Source organism: Glandiceps talaboti, chromosome 6 (genome assembly GCF_964340395.1).
Source record: "Glandiceps talaboti chromosome 6, keGlaTala1.1, whole genome shotgun sequence".
In the NCBI taxonomy this organism is placed as follows: Eukaryota; Metazoa; Hemichordata; class Enteropneusta; family Spengelidae; genus Glandiceps; species Glandiceps talaboti.
Genome location: NC_135554.1, coordinates 19,215,592 through 19,232,073, shown reverse-complemented (window position 1 = coordinate 19,232,073; position 16,482 = coordinate 19,215,592). Strand labels below are relative to the sequence as shown.

The 16,482-nt window shown below is 35.9% G+C and overlaps 1 protein-coding gene across 1 annotated transcript in view; it reads left to right on the top strand.

Annotated features, from left to right (window-relative positions):
• The first annotated feature begins 436 nt into the window (after window positions 1-436).
• LOC144436407 (interleukin-12 receptor subunit beta-2-like) overlaps window positions 437-16,482 on the top strand; it is a 25,632-nt gene continuing 9,586 nt past the window's right edge. The window contains exons 1-6 of the mRNA XM_078125206.1: window positions 437-510; window positions 8,470-8,630; window positions 9,654-9,911; window positions 12,535-12,676; window positions 14,333-14,535; window positions 15,821-15,978. Of these exons, the coding sequence (XP_077981332.1) occupies window positions 8,546-8,630; window positions 9,654-9,911; window positions 12,535-12,676; window positions 14,333-14,535; window positions 15,821-15,978 (846 nt within the window). The 5' untranslated portion in view covers window positions 437-510; window positions 8,470-8,545. The remainder of the gene's footprint in view (window positions 511-8,469; window positions 8,631-9,653; window positions 9,912-12,534; window positions 12,677-14,332; window positions 14,536-15,820; window positions 15,979-16,482) is intronic.

The following is a 16,482-nucleotide window of genomic DNA, read 5'->3' as shown; positions in this document are numbered from 1 at the left end:
CATACACTTTAACCCCCCTCCAAAAAATAAATAATAAATAAATAAATAAACAATTAAAATTCTTAACTGTTGGGTAATTTTCAATAAAATGTTACATGTTACACTAATTCGAGCTACAATCACTCGATTTTTGAAACGTTAAGGTAATCGGTTGTAAGCAACTTGCCGAAAATGCCGAATGCCGAATATGGTATACTATAGTATGGTCATTTATAGTTAATATTCTAGTTTATCGTATCTGCAAACAATTATATTATCGAGTTTGTATAGTTTTATTGACACATGATCATTTCTATATAGGTTATTTTTAGCATTCAAGTTATAGGTTTTCATTGTATACCGCGATAAACTCTAGGAGAGTTTCCTTCTTTCTCAGAAAAGATATTATTACACACTCCGTGGAAATACTCATCAGCCCGTGGATGATACACCGGTGTGACGCGGGCTAGTCAACACTTGTCAAATAACAAGCACCGTAGCCGGACAGACATCTAGTAGCTGTGAGTAGAGGTAAGTCTCTTACTACATATTCTGTACTGATGCAGTTCTTGAAATTCCTATTACGATAAAGGGTATTTTCCTCGGGGAATTTTCGTAATTCAAATTATTCAGTTTTCGACAAAGTTGTACGCTTTATCTGTGCACATATAGACCCCGACGTTCACTCCATGTAGTTGTGCTCAAACGCTTTTTAGTCCAAAAACATTTCCCCGTCAAAAATATGTGAACAAATTCTTGTTGATAGCTAAAACCTTTTTGTTCATTTAAAATAATTTTGACTGGAACAATATAATTAACAATAGATTATCAATTAGTGGCATTTTTGACCAAAAATAAGACCTAACCTTGATTATTTTAAATTGTGTACTGTATTGGGCCTAGTTGTAAAAGAAAACCGATTTCTTTTCAATTTAATCGATAAAAATGTGACTAATAATCAAATTGTGAACAATTATTTGCCTTGCAATAGGATTTAATAACTACAATAATAATATGTATCGATTCAAAAGTTGATAAAAAAAATTGCCTCCTAAAGACACTTTCTCGTCTGTAGTTTACGCGGGAACGTGAGTGGTGAATGCAACAGATCTAGATTATTGACTTGTCTAGTATTTTCAAAACTAAAGCCGTACTTTCAACAGTAATACAAAGCCGTGACCGTTATCGTCGTCGTCGTCGTCGTCGTCGTCGTCGTCGTTGTTGTTGTTGTTGTTGTTGTTGTTGTTGTTGTTGTTGTTGTTGTTGGTGGTGGTGGTGGTGGTGGTGGTGGTGGTGGTGGTACCAGTGTGTTACCATCCCTTCATTTCATAGCTTAATCTTGCCTTGTTTATTTTAATGAATTTCTCGTACCCTCATTATGTTGACTTGCCCTTTTTTGCTTCAACAACACGAAAAAACCCATGTCATTTCAGGGCAAGATCAAAAGTTCAATGTAGGATAAATTTATAATTTGGGGGTGGGGGGGGGGGTTGAGCCATTTTAGCTCTCATCCTACAAAAATCGATTTTACTTTAAATGGATATCTTGTACCCCTAAATAAATGACATTTCTTTGAAAAGGTCAAATTGAGAAATGGAGGAATTTTTGCTATTATATAAAAGAACTATTTTTACTCACTGCATACTGGCTTTCTATTCATAGTAGCACACATTACGTATACTACATACTAATTTGGAAATTAATTGTGCAGCCTCAAACATTTCTCAATTTTGGCCAATTTAGTAAGAAGGGGGTGGGGGTCTGAGGCCTAAGAAAAATAATTTAGTTTTTTTTTTATCCTACATCGAACTATTGATCTCGCCCCTCAGACCAAAATTATTGTAAAAAGTTATCCTCTGTGTCGGACATGAAATTCGTCAGTTGGATTCTAATATATCCAACGTGTCTCGATTACTTCACCTTGTTTTGTTTTTTTAAAATTATTTGAAGTCATTTCTATGCTATTTATAAACTCCAGAATTATGTAACTTTGTCTGTCATTGTCAAGACAAATGTGTAAGAACACGTTGTCATACATACATACATACATACATACATACATACATACATACATACATTATGGCTTTGAATGGTGACTGAGCCTACATCCAATATTTATAAGTTTATGATTGGGAGAAGACTTTAAGTGATTTTTGAAAATCACTTGTCGCGAACAAGTCCATTTCTAATACTATCAATAACTAACTTTGTATTACATTAATTAGCTTTTGATACACACACAGACGAATTTTCATTTGGAAATAACTAAATTTGTTGCTCGAAATTCAAAGCCGCAAACTGTTCTATGGTACAGTTTTATATGTGTGATGTAAGTAACCAAGTCCACACATCCTACAGCAAACTCAGAGTAAATCTGATAGTCACTTTGACTAACTAAAATACGATTATGTAGTGTATGAACTTTCACGGGTAATCTGTCGTCAATGAATACTGTAAGCACCTTTTTCGAGGAACTTTGGTTGTAAAATTTTGCCAACACGTTTGATTCATTGTTCCAACTTCTACGACAAAAAGCGCGGATTGTCTTTATTTTACTTTCCCCATTTTGTTTATTTTTTATCGATCCTTTCCTTGGAATGGCGACATTAGAGGAAACAGTTATGAATGTTGTTATGATAAGCACATTATTTGTAGAGTTTAATTTAAAATGGATGGACGGTGGATAATTTCGATTTGGGACATCGACCAGTTCTGAAAGTTTTTTTTCTGGTTTCGTTTTAATTACATAATGTTGTTGTACTTACTCAAAGATCTTTACATATCCTGAGCTGAGTAACTTTGACATATGTGCCGTGACGTAATGCTATGACGTAATATTGGGTGTACCCCAAAATTACTCTTGACATGGCCATAGAGAAATATATGGAAATGTTACACTCATTTCAACATACATAAATTACAATGTATACTAGATGAGGTATGTTTTTATTCATTGACAACATAAAATAACGTCTCATATTGACCCGTGTCCCGTTTAAAAAGAACTGTTACGATTTATACGAATATCCGTTGTTTATGTGATAATTATGTAACTCGGATTAGAAAAACCTGATTCCCTCAAATTTGATCACGGGCCCCCTCAAATGACTCAACATTACGCTGATCTACAGGAAGGGGTCAATAACAATCTGATTAAAATCCGATGTAGATGTCGGCTAATCGTGCATTGTTACCATCGTTATTTAGCTTGAATTGACCTTCGTAGTACATGTTTACGTTTTTAGCCTGATCGGAGGCGATCAGGCTAAAAACGTAAACATGTACTACTACGAAGGTCAATTCAAGCTAAATAACGATGGTAAGATAGCAATGCACGGATTTTAATCAGATTGGGGTCAATAACTGTAAACCCATTACAGTTCTGATCATAGACATGTATGTATGTATGTATGTATGTATGTATGTATGTATGTATGTATGTATATGGTTTATTACATGTAATATACCGCACCAATTGTACATGGAGATCAGCTAGCTACGGAGCGCGATTAGTTTGAAAACTATTTTCAGTATTTCGATAGTTTCCTAAGCAATTCATGTGAACATATGTATCTAAAAAACGAGGGTTTAAAAAAATAAAATTATCAAAGTATGGTGTGAAAGAAAGAAAATAAAAGACAAATCCAATAATATTAATCAAAGGGAAAAGAGTATTTTGATATTAATTTAAAGAAAAAAATCTAACTATCTACCCAAGTATTGTGTTTAGTTGCCCGTTGAACAGCGTTTTTATTTGTTATGTTATATTATGATATGTTATGTTATGTTATGATATGTGTTTTTAGCGAATGTCAACTTTTGAACTGATTGTGATTCTTACTTCTTTATATGGGAATTCCAAGTAAAGGAAGGATCGCATAGATAAATGGCAGACAACGCACCTCTATGGAAGTGTTGCCGATACAAAGGCCTCCTTGCTTGAGGGGGATTGTGGAGACGTTTTTTATGACGTAGTTTTTTTTTCTCTCGATACAAGTTGTAAGTTTGTTTCCATTGCACCAGTGATTAACTTTATATATATATATATAGCATCTCATTTCAGAAAAGAAGAGTTACATATTAATGATAATTCTAAGTGAAATCTACCGTGGCCGATGATACCGAGGCCGAAAACGACAAATCGGTCTTCTAGTTCAAGTGTCGGTCTTCTAATTAAAAAAACCGGTCTTCTAATTAAAAAACCGGTCTTCTAATTCAATTGTCGGTCTTCTAGTTCAAGTGACAGTCTTCTAGTACCGTAGCCGATGATACCGTGGCCGATGACGACAAATCGGTCTTCTAGTTAAAAAAAACCGGTCTTCTAATTCAAGTGTCGGTCTTCTAGTTCAAGTGTCGGTCTTCTAGTTCAAAAAACCGGTCTTCTAATTCAAGTGTCGGTCTTCTAGTTCAAGTGTCCGTCTTCTAACTCAAGTGTCGGTCTTCTAGTTCAAGTGTCGGTCTTCTAACTCAAGTGTCGGTCTTCTAATTCAAGTGTCGGTCCTCTAGTTCAAGTGTCGCGTCCGTCTTCTCAGTTTTCTATACTATACTATACTATACTATACTATACTATACTATACTATACTATACTATACTATACTACACTATACTATACTATACTACACTATAGTGTAGTATAGTATATAATATAGTATAGTATAGTATAGTGCATAGCATAGTAGAGTATATAGTATAGTATAGTATAGTATAGTATAGTATAGTATAGTATAGTATAGTATAGTATAGTATAGTATAGTATAGTTAACACATATTGCCTGGCCATGAGGGCTATAGCACCAGTTTATTACACCCGAGGGACTGTGTTACCAGAATCACATGCTATTTCCCGAGACCAAAGGCCGAGGGAAATAGCATGTGATTCTGGTAACTCACAGACACGAGGGGGTAATGAACGGGTGGCTATAGCCCGAATATAGGCCAGGCAATATGTGTTTTATAATATACCTCATGCTGTGAACTCGAGGTGGCAGACGACATAGTCAGAAGCTGCCATTTTGACGTGCTGTGAACGCGCGGTGGTCACATGACCATGTGAAAGTTGATGGAACTATTTCCCTAGGGAAATAGTCATTCTATTTTCCTATCACGTGACTGATTCTAGCGAATCATGGCACAGCATTATCACTAGGTATATTATAGTATAGTATAGTATAGTATAGTATAGAAAACTTTTGAAAGAGAAGATGGACGCGACACTTGAGTTAGAAGACCGGCACTTGAACTAGAAGACCGACACTTGAATTAGAAGACCAACACTTGAACTAGAAGACCGACACCTGAACTAGAAGACCGACACTTGAATTAGAAGACCGGTTTTTTGAACTAGAAGACCGACACTTGAACTAGAAGACCGACACTTGAATTAGAAGACCGGTTTTTTGAACTAGAAGACCGACACTTGAATTAGAAGACCGATTTGTCGTCATCGGCCACGGTAGTATCACCAGTTGTAACCGGTAATTATGTTTGACATCCTGTAAGGCCAAAAAAATGAGAAATTCTGGTCAGCGCGCGCATCACCCTCGCGTCGGTCTTTGTTTTTCGTGTTTGTCCAGCCAATGCAGTCTGCAGATCTGGGGGGAAAACACAAAAATCCCCCCCCCCCCCAACACGCACACACACTTCAGTGAAGACAACTGCAGAGCCAATCATGAACAAGCATATGGCATCTGCCCCACATACACACTTGCTCTAAAGTACTAAATAAAATGAACAGTAAGTCATAAATAGTAGATTTAGTGACAGGTTTGTTGAGAATAAAAAAACAAACCGCGTCGTATCCTGTCCAGGAACAAATCATTGTATTTGCTTTATAATGCACTGTGTATTTTCAAGTACTGTATACTTCAGTGTTTTGATGTACAAGTCAGGAAATATACATGTAAAGGAACTAAACAATTGAGCTATAACTAGAACTTCCTTCCCAGAAAACGGCCGGCGATTACATGACAATCTCCCACGTTCTCCGAGTCTAACAGAACCGGGGGGGGGGGGGGATTCCCGATAAAGTCTGTTGGTTTTAATAATTGAACACATTCTTTCTTGAAAAGAAATGAGTGCTGTTTTTTTTTCAGACTGGTTCTTAAATTGATTCTTTGTTGCTTATAAAAGGAGTGGGAAAATATAAAACTTTGGAATGGTGCATTAAAATCGACAACCGTAATTTGATGCCCATTGGCACTTTGTGTTTCCGCTAAACATGATAATTTCTACATGCCCCACACGTACACATTTAGAGACTGGTCAGTTTCTTCGGTCGGGGGGGGGGGGTGGATTGGTGGTGGTGGGGATCATCCTGTTTTTGAAATTGGCAGGGGGGGGGGGTCATTGTGTTTTGGATTATGATGGAATCAAAAAATCCATTTCTACAATGGCATATAGCCTTGTCTAAAATGTGGTACATGTAAATATTTGTTCTTGTCCCTGTTTCTTACATCAATTCTTTTATATAACTTCACGTAATAAGAGTTCAAACTTAACTATACAGATACATATACATGTATTACCTAGCTACCACACTAATTACAGAACATATCAAGTAAATGCTTGGCTGTTTCACAATCAATGCGTCCCTTATATTGCACTTTGGGGCAAAGGTGAACTAGAACGTTTCGTAATGGTAATCTCCATAGATAGTTTATAAAAGAAGTTAATCTAAATTGTTCTACTCTTCAGTATGAACTTGTCAGAGGGGATTAATACACTTTCTATTTCGGACACTACATGTTATTGACACTACAAATCACCATATCTCACCAGATTCCCGTTACTGTTAGACACTAGTTACATTAGGTATGACCACCTGAACATACCAGTGACTTTACTATACATGCAATATTAATGCCCCTACACCAATGTTACAGGCCCATTTTTATGTGACATGACTCATTTAAAACTTACATTTACGTTAGCTTTTCAAAGCTTGGAAATATTGCCTCAAAGGCTATGAATAACCTAAAAATTGCCTTAATACATGTAGAAACAAAAAACCTCCTGATCTGACAGGGGGAAAACCCAATGACTCCCTCAACCCTAGGTAGTTGCTTTTTACATGTTGGTGCTGTCTTGTAAAGCTTGGAAATTACATCCTGGCCACTATTTCTTGAGAGACTTCATAATTTTCCGCGATTTTATTTTTTTCCCCGAATACGTAAAAAAAATGTTTAGGGTCGGCAATGAAAAACTAGGTAACCGGGACCACACAGTTTTTTTTAAGGTCTAATAGGATGTCAGATCTGAGTATTTTGAAAATATCAATGACCTGGAAATGCGAAGAATCTGGTGTGTCATTTTAATAGGAAAACATGGGTAAACGTGCGTCATTGAGAAAGCTTGTTTTTATACTCAATGCTGTAATTTACGTCATACGTACACAAGTCTTAAAACACCAGCTAGTCTCGAAAAGTTTGTAGATATCTCTCTTACGTCTGTTTATCTTTGTCATTGAACTTTAGGAATCTTACGTTAGTTTCTGGTTTTAAAATATTGATCTCGGTACACATGCAAATACTTGCATATTTTCACTGGTTAGATCCCATTACTGTTACGTATGGAGAAAGATAAGACATTCTCGCAAAAGGAAGCCTCTGCTGGAGCCGGGAGTCTTGGACTGTGTCGCAAAAGAGGCTGTGGTTTACGACGAATAATCCAATGACAAAGGAAGGGGTGGATCAGTAAATTTTGCGAAAGGTCTTTGAGGGGGGGGGGGGGGCAATCTTCTTCTGCACTCACTTGAAACACCACCACCCCTATGTGGCTTTTCATTCTTAGTATATTCTTTAAGAATATTTCTCTGTGTATTTCTTGACATTAGATTTAATTTTGGTCCTTATATGTACAAAAGTTGTCGTTTTGATTCTTCTCACAATGTATAGGACATTCGCCATTTTTGAATGAAAGGATGCTATATGGCGCATTATTAGGGCCATTATTATGTACAACTTATTTGATTCGTCTCAACAACTTATTTGGCAACTCGACATCTTATTTGATTCGTCTCAACAACTTATTTGGCACCTCGACATCTTATTTGACTCGTCCAGGTTTATTGTACAAAAACCGTTGGTTGTTAAAAAAAAAGGGGGGGGAGAAAAGAATCCCGATGACCTTGGCATATTTTAACATTCAAACATACTTCATAGATGTAGAGTGGTATTTGATTCTGTTTTAAATTATGAGAGTCGTTAGACTAGTTCGCCATATTTGACTTTGGTTGCACACTGGGAAGTATATGTGCAAATGATTAGCTAAATATTTACCATTCTATTATTTCACGTCTACTGTTACAGTACTGTCTTTGACCTTTACATTCATCTGTTGTTTATACTTGAAGCCAAGAAGACGTGTACTAGACCCAGTAGGGTACTAGAGTAAGTAAAACTAAACCAGCATTCTCCTTGACCGTATTTTAATCAGAGCGTGAACCAGATACTAGTAATCTAGTTTTCTATATTGTTTTTGTTCATTTCTCAGACTGGGTACACACGGATATCATCAATCGACTGGACAATTCCTACACATTTCAGCACTGACTAATGAACAATTAACTATGGATATTACATTTAAATTAGTTACCACTGTCATACTGGTCTTGTTTACTACTACTACTACATGCAGAGATACAGTTGGACTAAGTAAGTGCCGCCACATTGTTAATCTGCTATTAATAGGGAACTTGCAAACCCGCCATGTTGAATGTTGCATCATGGGAAATGTGATAATAAATACTAATCAATTAGTATTGTAAACAATAATGTTACATTGTTTGTAACCACAAATAATCAATTCATAGTTACCCTGACCATTGCGGGAGGTGTATTTTGTCGGTAGCTCCAGATTACGTATTACGATAACCAAAGATAATCCCACAGTCCTTTACGTCTGAGCACGCTCAATCTAGATTGCAAGTTCCTTATTACACTTATTTCCATATGTAAGTTGATATATGTACTTGGGAACATCATGTTCACTTGTTTTATGCATATAATGAATCAAAATGCTAGTACCAGTGAATTCTACAGGACCTGGTAGTATGAACAATCTGTTCGTTAAGCCATGGAAAATAAGGGGCCTTGTTACTACAAGTCGCAAGTGCCAAAACCCTTTGGTCACGAGTATTTTCTGACTGAATGAAGAAAAATATTCGAGAATTAATATGTAATTCTACCCCCTCAAGCGTAATTTATGAAAAAAGGGGAAGGGATGGCGATTTGGAACGTTTTACTCTTATTTCGAGCATTGCAGACCCGGTGACGTAGATCTATACGGGTTGTCGTGACGTAGAACGACCAGGTTATATAATCCATATTTTTTGTTCAAAGACAATAACTTGGTTTGTCCATGGTATAATTGATATAGCAGTCACAGTCACAAGGTTGAACAACTGTCAACTGCCAGCATGTACTATCATGATAAGCAGGGTAAGGTCACAGATTTGGATAAATGCCAACTTGTGCATGCCCTTAGGTTATCGTGACCTCAGAGGGAACTACAACCATCATACATACCATGCACGAGCGAAATTGAACAACAAATATGGAATATATACTCCGGTTGTTCTACGTCACCACAACGCGCGTCTATGTTTCTTCTTTTTTTTTACCCTACTATTCCTTAAATATACTTTTATCGATATATCGACTTGAATTCTATTTTAGCTATTTCATCAAAGAAGTCTACGTATGAAGTTGGGGAAACAATTCTCGTGAACTGTACAACTTCCACAGAGTCGGCTTCAGATGTACAATGGTATTTTAATTCGAATTTAATCCCCGAAGATTCCTACAACGTTTTGCCACCAAATTTGTCTCAGTTACTTATCACCAATGTCAACTTCAGTCATGCCGGAAACTACTCGTGTGTGTTGTTGAAGAATGGCGATAGAAGTCAGTCTGACATTGACATTAAAGTTGGAGGTGAGTTTTCGTCAGGTTTTTTTCCTCTCTCCAATACAATGTACATGCCTTTTAGCTACAATGCTTAGGCCTAAAACAATAATTGTTTGATTCCAGTTACCCAACCCCACCTAGTTTTTTCACTGCCAACCCTAAACATTTGTTTTACGTATTTGAGAAAAAAAAATCCCCCCCAAAAATTGTGAAGTCTCATGAGAAAAAGTGGATGCGGAAACTGACACCAACTTAAAAAGACAATATAAAACTGTTCATCCAATCTACAATGACTGTACATCTGATAGGAAGATAAACAACAGAGACCATATGGAAAACAGTGGAACACCTGAACTAGACTCTTACACATGTAAAAAAAAAATATACATAAAATAAAATTAAAAAATCTATCTAGCCCACCTATTCTAAAATTGAGCGTAATTGGAGCCACACAATTCATTTTCTTAGGCCTTATAGCGTTTTTATTTCTGACCTTTTTATGGTTCCAGGGAACACTTGAGTCCCCGGAACAACAAAAAGCTTAGGAACGACAAATAATACAACGTTATTATAATAGGTATTATGTCAACGTACCCAGTGCCTGGTAATGTTCAGTCGCCTGTGTTTACTTTTGTCATATAGGCCTTGTATAATTAATAAAGTATCATCATATGGTTCCAAAACCAGATCGAGAATGAAGCTTGAATTTGACCACGCTAGATCATAGATCATAAAGTTGTAACCCTCGCCCCCTCTCTCCGTTTGTTCGTCCTGTGTTTTCTCTGTAATGTAATGTATTGTTTGCCTTTGTATTGTCTTGCAGTTGTTTTGGAAATAAAAAAATAAAAAAATAAAAAATAAAAATTAAAAAATTAAAAATTAAAAAAAAGAAAAAAGTTGTTTTGAATTGACAATTTCGTATAAACAATTTAACCACTAGACCACTTTTAATCTTCTAGGAAAATCCATCGTCGTATATGGGAAGCCGTTCAGGCCAAAAGTTTTTTTTTTATTTTTGCTATAGTATTTTATATTCTTCCCATACTGTATGATCTGTACAGTTCACCATAATTCATTATTTCATATCAACAAATTTTATGGACCTTGAAAGAAATCAATTACCAGTACAGTGTTTATTATGTTGTACATGTGTATTTGATTTGTTTTCTGAACGACCTTTGTATGTATTACATGTACATTTACATGTAATCAGTGGTGTAAGAAAACTTCTTGATACCCTATAAACCAAACCATATCGCCATTTTGTTTACATGTATGCTTGTTGAAAGCCAAAGAGATCCTACCGATCATTAATTTATTCATATTTATTTATTCATATTTGATTTATTGATTTCACCAGGAAAAAAAACATACATAACAAATAAATTAACAAAGTGTATAAATTAAATTATGTCAAAGAATATTCAATCAAATACATCAGTAATTACATGAACCTGGTGAGGGTTGTAGAAATAGTTCTACAGAATTTAAATAATGTTCTCGTCTTATCGCTTGAGGGTGTGGTAAACCGAACTTTAAATTACCTTTGTGCAAGTTGAATGACATTGTACATATTTCTGATATTCATCTTAGACCACTCAACAAGAAATGTCAATTTATGTGTGTAAGGCTGTAAGGTACGCCATGACGGGGCGCCCTCACACATCGGTCAACCCCTCCCACGAAGCCGGGTGAGGGCAGAGCGACGCGCCGTATCTGAGGTACTTGCAGTCTAAGGAATACGGTAAACGAAACTGTATATAAGTATTATCAAGTCCTTAATCCTATCAAATCAAATTTTTTATCCCTTCAACAGTGAAAGTTTCCAGCTGTCAATCACAGTTGTTATTTATTGAGTGGATTCTAACATCTAATTCTATGTTTATTTCATTGACAGTGAAACCTGTACTGGCTGTCAATCATAGCTGTCATTTATTGAGTGGATTCTAACATCTAATTCTATGTTTATTTCATTGACAGTGAAACCTGTACTGGCTGTCAATCATAGCTGTCATGTTTTGAGTGGATTCTAACATCTAATTCTATGTTTATTTATATTTCATTGACAGTGAAACCTGTACTGGCTGTCAATCATAGCTGTCATTTATTGAGTGGATTCTAACATCTAATTCTATGTTTATTTCATTGACAGTGAAACCTGTACTGGCTGTCAATCATAGCTGTTATGTTTTGAGTGGATTCTAACATCTAATTCTATGTTTATTTCATTGACAGTGAAACCTGTACTGACTGTCAATCATAGCTGTTATGTTTTGAGTGGATTCTAACATCTAATTCTATGTTTATTTCATTGACAGTGAAACCTGTACTGGGTGTCAATCATAGCTGTCATGTTTTGAGTGGATTCTAACATCTAATTCTATGTTTATTTCATTGACAGTGAAACCTGTACTGGGTGTCAATCATAGCTGTCATGTTTTGAGTGGATTCTAACATCTAATTCTATGTTTATTTCATTGACAGTGAAACCTGTACTGGGTGTCAATCATAGCTGTCATGTTTTGAGTGGATTCTAACATCTAATTCTATGTTTATTTCATTGACAGTGAAACCTGTACTGGCTGTCAATCATAGCTGTCATGTTTTGAGTGGATTCTAACATCTAATTCTATGTTTATTTCTTTGACAGTGAAACCATTTCCAGCTGTCAATTTCAGTTGTCATTCATTCAATGCAGATGATATTCTTTGTACTTGGGATGAAGGCGGAACTCACAACATACCAACCAACTACACATTCATGTACAAAGCATTCTACAGACAATCCTGGGTGTAAGTGAAACTATGAATACTACAGTGGAAATTATGATTGCGTTCAGTTTCAATGAAAATTTTGTTTTGATAAGACCAACATGAACATCAACAAAAACTTAAACATATGTCCAATTTGTGTAATTAAGTAATAAACAAAAATGTCCGGGCACAACCAGATCTATACATACTATTTTGAGCTTGGTCATTTGAACATTACGTTCCCTGTTTACAGTTTAGAGCTAGTTGCATACCCCCTCTGTGGTTTTATTACTTGTACTAATAAACCGTTTTTCGTCTGGAGGCAGATCTTACGAGATCCCGCGTGAGCCATTTTCGTCCTTAGCAGCCAGGTGAGGGTGGTCAAGCTGAAAGTGTCAAACAGTTATTACCAACATTATGGTTCTCAATGTCATTGCACATGGCCATGACGAAAGCTTGACATATTTGACAACATTGTTGCAGGCATATCTGCATATCTCGCGATATCTCCAACGAGATGTAAAATCCCTTATTGTAGAGATGTTTTAACACTTTTCTCAGTTTTTGTTGATGTTACTTGTTTGAACGTGACTCTTATGAAACATATTTGATCATTGAATCTAAACGCGATTATACTTTCGGCTGTTACTGTACATTTTGTCACCAGAAACTGTCAAGTAAAATGCAAAATGTTTGTAAACTGGGAATACTACATTATAAAGAACTTAAATAGAAAAGTTTTTGAAATAAAATAAAATTTGAAATGTGATCTTTGACGCCATAATTTAACTTTCGATAATCAAAGTGAACATCGTAGCTGAACAAGCAAAAACAGGTCACGTATTAAAACCTTGAAAGAAAAAAACCATGTTAGTTAATGTTAGGTCAACAAACCTCATTCACTGTTTATATTCTCGTAATATATGTGTATCATCTTTCATTAATACATATATTATTTATAAACCGATCGTTTCTGACACATGAGATAAAACTACGAAACGGAAACGAAAGGAAAATAAACACTTTCATAAAAGAGGTACATTTTATACCAGAGTTACGTTTTTCACGTTTTCGCTAGAATAGAAAAAGTAAAATTATTGACAACAGATGGTGCCTTCTACAGTCCTTGATCAACACTGTCAACATTCAGAGCCAATAAAACAGAGACAGAACGTCTTACGTCTCAACAGAAATCTTACTAGCGAACCAGAAAGACTATTAAAGTTTCAATTAGGCGGCACAATGATTTTTCGTCCAACACAATGTTTTTTATTGTTACAAATTACACAAACAAAACACTTGTAAGTACGTGCACACATGCAATGTTATGATTACTTTATAGCACTGTGAACATTGATTTGTGTTCAAAGCGAGTATCATTTTATATACCATATTTTGGCTATATTTTGGTTTATGTGATTTGTAACAAAACACGTCGTGTGCGACATGAAAGACTACGTACTGCCTAATTGAAACTCTACAGTCAGAACTCAAGCAATGAAAATGTGGCCATAACATTTTATCGAAGGCTAGCAGTCAGAGTGTAGGAGATGATGAACTGTAGCAATTTTTAAAGTAAATATTTTTATCGACGCGGGTCCAGACGATGTTCTGTGTTTCAGGTTTACTTGTCTTAGTTATATTTGTCTACGGTTTCTCAATGTAGTAACCCTGGGTGTTATTTTATATTGCCAGATCTGACCACCATAGTAATGAATGGACTGAATGTCCAGACAGGCAGACGTCAACAAACTGTCCTGGAATTCACAACTTTACACATTCTTGCTTGCTGAAGATTTTTGACGATCATTTGGGAAGTCGACAAAATGTTTCACTAAGAGTATCAAATGATCTAGGAACAACAAGTACTTCGCTATCGTTTAATGCCGATATTGAGGGTAAGATATTTTATATGTTTGTGAATTTAATCTTACAGTCCTCGGACCTTCGCATAGCTCCGGACTTCACACTAACACGTCAACGAATGGTTAGACCTATGTGATCGATGAGGGCGCACAGTACAGGGACATTCGAGTACAATTATGCAGTAGATATCGGTACATACAAAACAACCCAGATTTTAGCTATGCGAAGCTCCGAGGAATGTAAGAGAGTCTAGTTTGTGAATACGTACTTGTTTGATTATCACAAATTCAATAATTCCCCTCTCATCATCAAGCCTTTCACTACAGACTAATATTTCTGTGCAAAGAAATGCCATTTTTTTTTATAGTTTTGTGTTGAATCTATGAAAACTTTCTGTACACATGAATGAAACAATGCTAATTAAGGAAATTAGTTCTTTTAAAATCACCCCCACAAAAGGACGAAACCAGGGCAATGCGATATGACAAATATGCATTATGGAAAAGGGAAAAGAAACACGGAAAACAGGCAATTAACAACATATACAAATAATTATCAGTACTAACACGGATATTCTGACTTCTGCACGAGAGAAACAAAACAAAAAAACACTGAAATACAATGCAAAACAACTATTTAGAATAGAATAGAATAGAATAGAATAGAATAGAACAGAACAGAACAGAACAGAACAGAACAGAACAGAATAGAATAGAATATAAATAACTTTATTGTCCACAGTGTAAACATGGAAAATCATTTTTAGTCACCTGCATCCAAAAAAAGTTGAAAATTTGGCAATCATATTTTAGTGTCGGTTACCTAGACTCCAAAACATGAAGTGATCCATCAGCGGTGAGGCTGGGTTACTAAGACACATCTGATTTAGAATATAAGCAATCTGAATGAAATCTGATGTGGTGAAAGCTGGGTGAAAGTGGCCAGATGCCTTTATTTACCTATATTTCCATTGTTTTGTGTCGTTTGTTTTGTTCCGAGTGATCGCTGCCTTCCCACTTGGAACAAAACAAATGACACAAAAACATGGAAATAGAGATAAATAAAGGCATCTAGCCACTTTCACCACATCAGATTTTAATCAGATTGCAAGATAAGATACCTGCTGTACACCGGGGCGAGGCATTCCAGGAAATAAACAAAGTCAGGAGCTGATGTTCGATCAAATTACATTATCATACAATCTTTAAGACTAAGTAATATCTTAATAACAGTCTTGAGTGGGTTAGAAGTCAAATATTAATGCATCCTATTAGAACAGTTGTATTCATTTGTCAATTCTTTCCCACAACAATTCAGCTACACCTTTTCCACCTGAAAATGTCAAGGTGACAGCAGAAGGTCCCGGATGTCTGAAGACTTCATGGGAACTGCCATGTGGCTGGATTAGTATGTGGTTGTACTTACAGTATAAAGTAAGATGGGCGTCTGAATGGGAACCTGATCATTGGTATAGTGTGAGTACAACATGTCACTAAATTAGACTTTGAAAAAGATACATCTGTGTTCATAACTGTAATATGCAAATAAGTGCTATGTCCTATGAGCTGCTCAGCGTGTGTAAGCATGTTCCTGGGCTAGATTATCAAAACACCTGAGTTCATGATTGCAATATGCAAATGAAAGTCTTTGACTGCCATGAGTCACTTTAGAGAGAATTTACCATATTTGAGCGCAATGAGATTCTTAGAATCATCTTACGTGGTGTATATTCAATGAAATTTTTTTTTTTCAAATTGACACTGTGTTAATTGAAATTTACAAAATCTCTGATTGTTTCATTTATATAAACTGAATAATGAAAATGTTCACACTATACAATTTGCCTAATATCTGTCTGTCTGTCTGTCTGTCTGTCTGTCTGTCTGTCTGTCTGTCTGTCTGTCTCTGTCTGTCTGTCTGCCTGTCTGTCTGTCTGTCTGTCTCTGCCTGTCTGTCTGTCTGTCTGTCTGTCTGTCTGT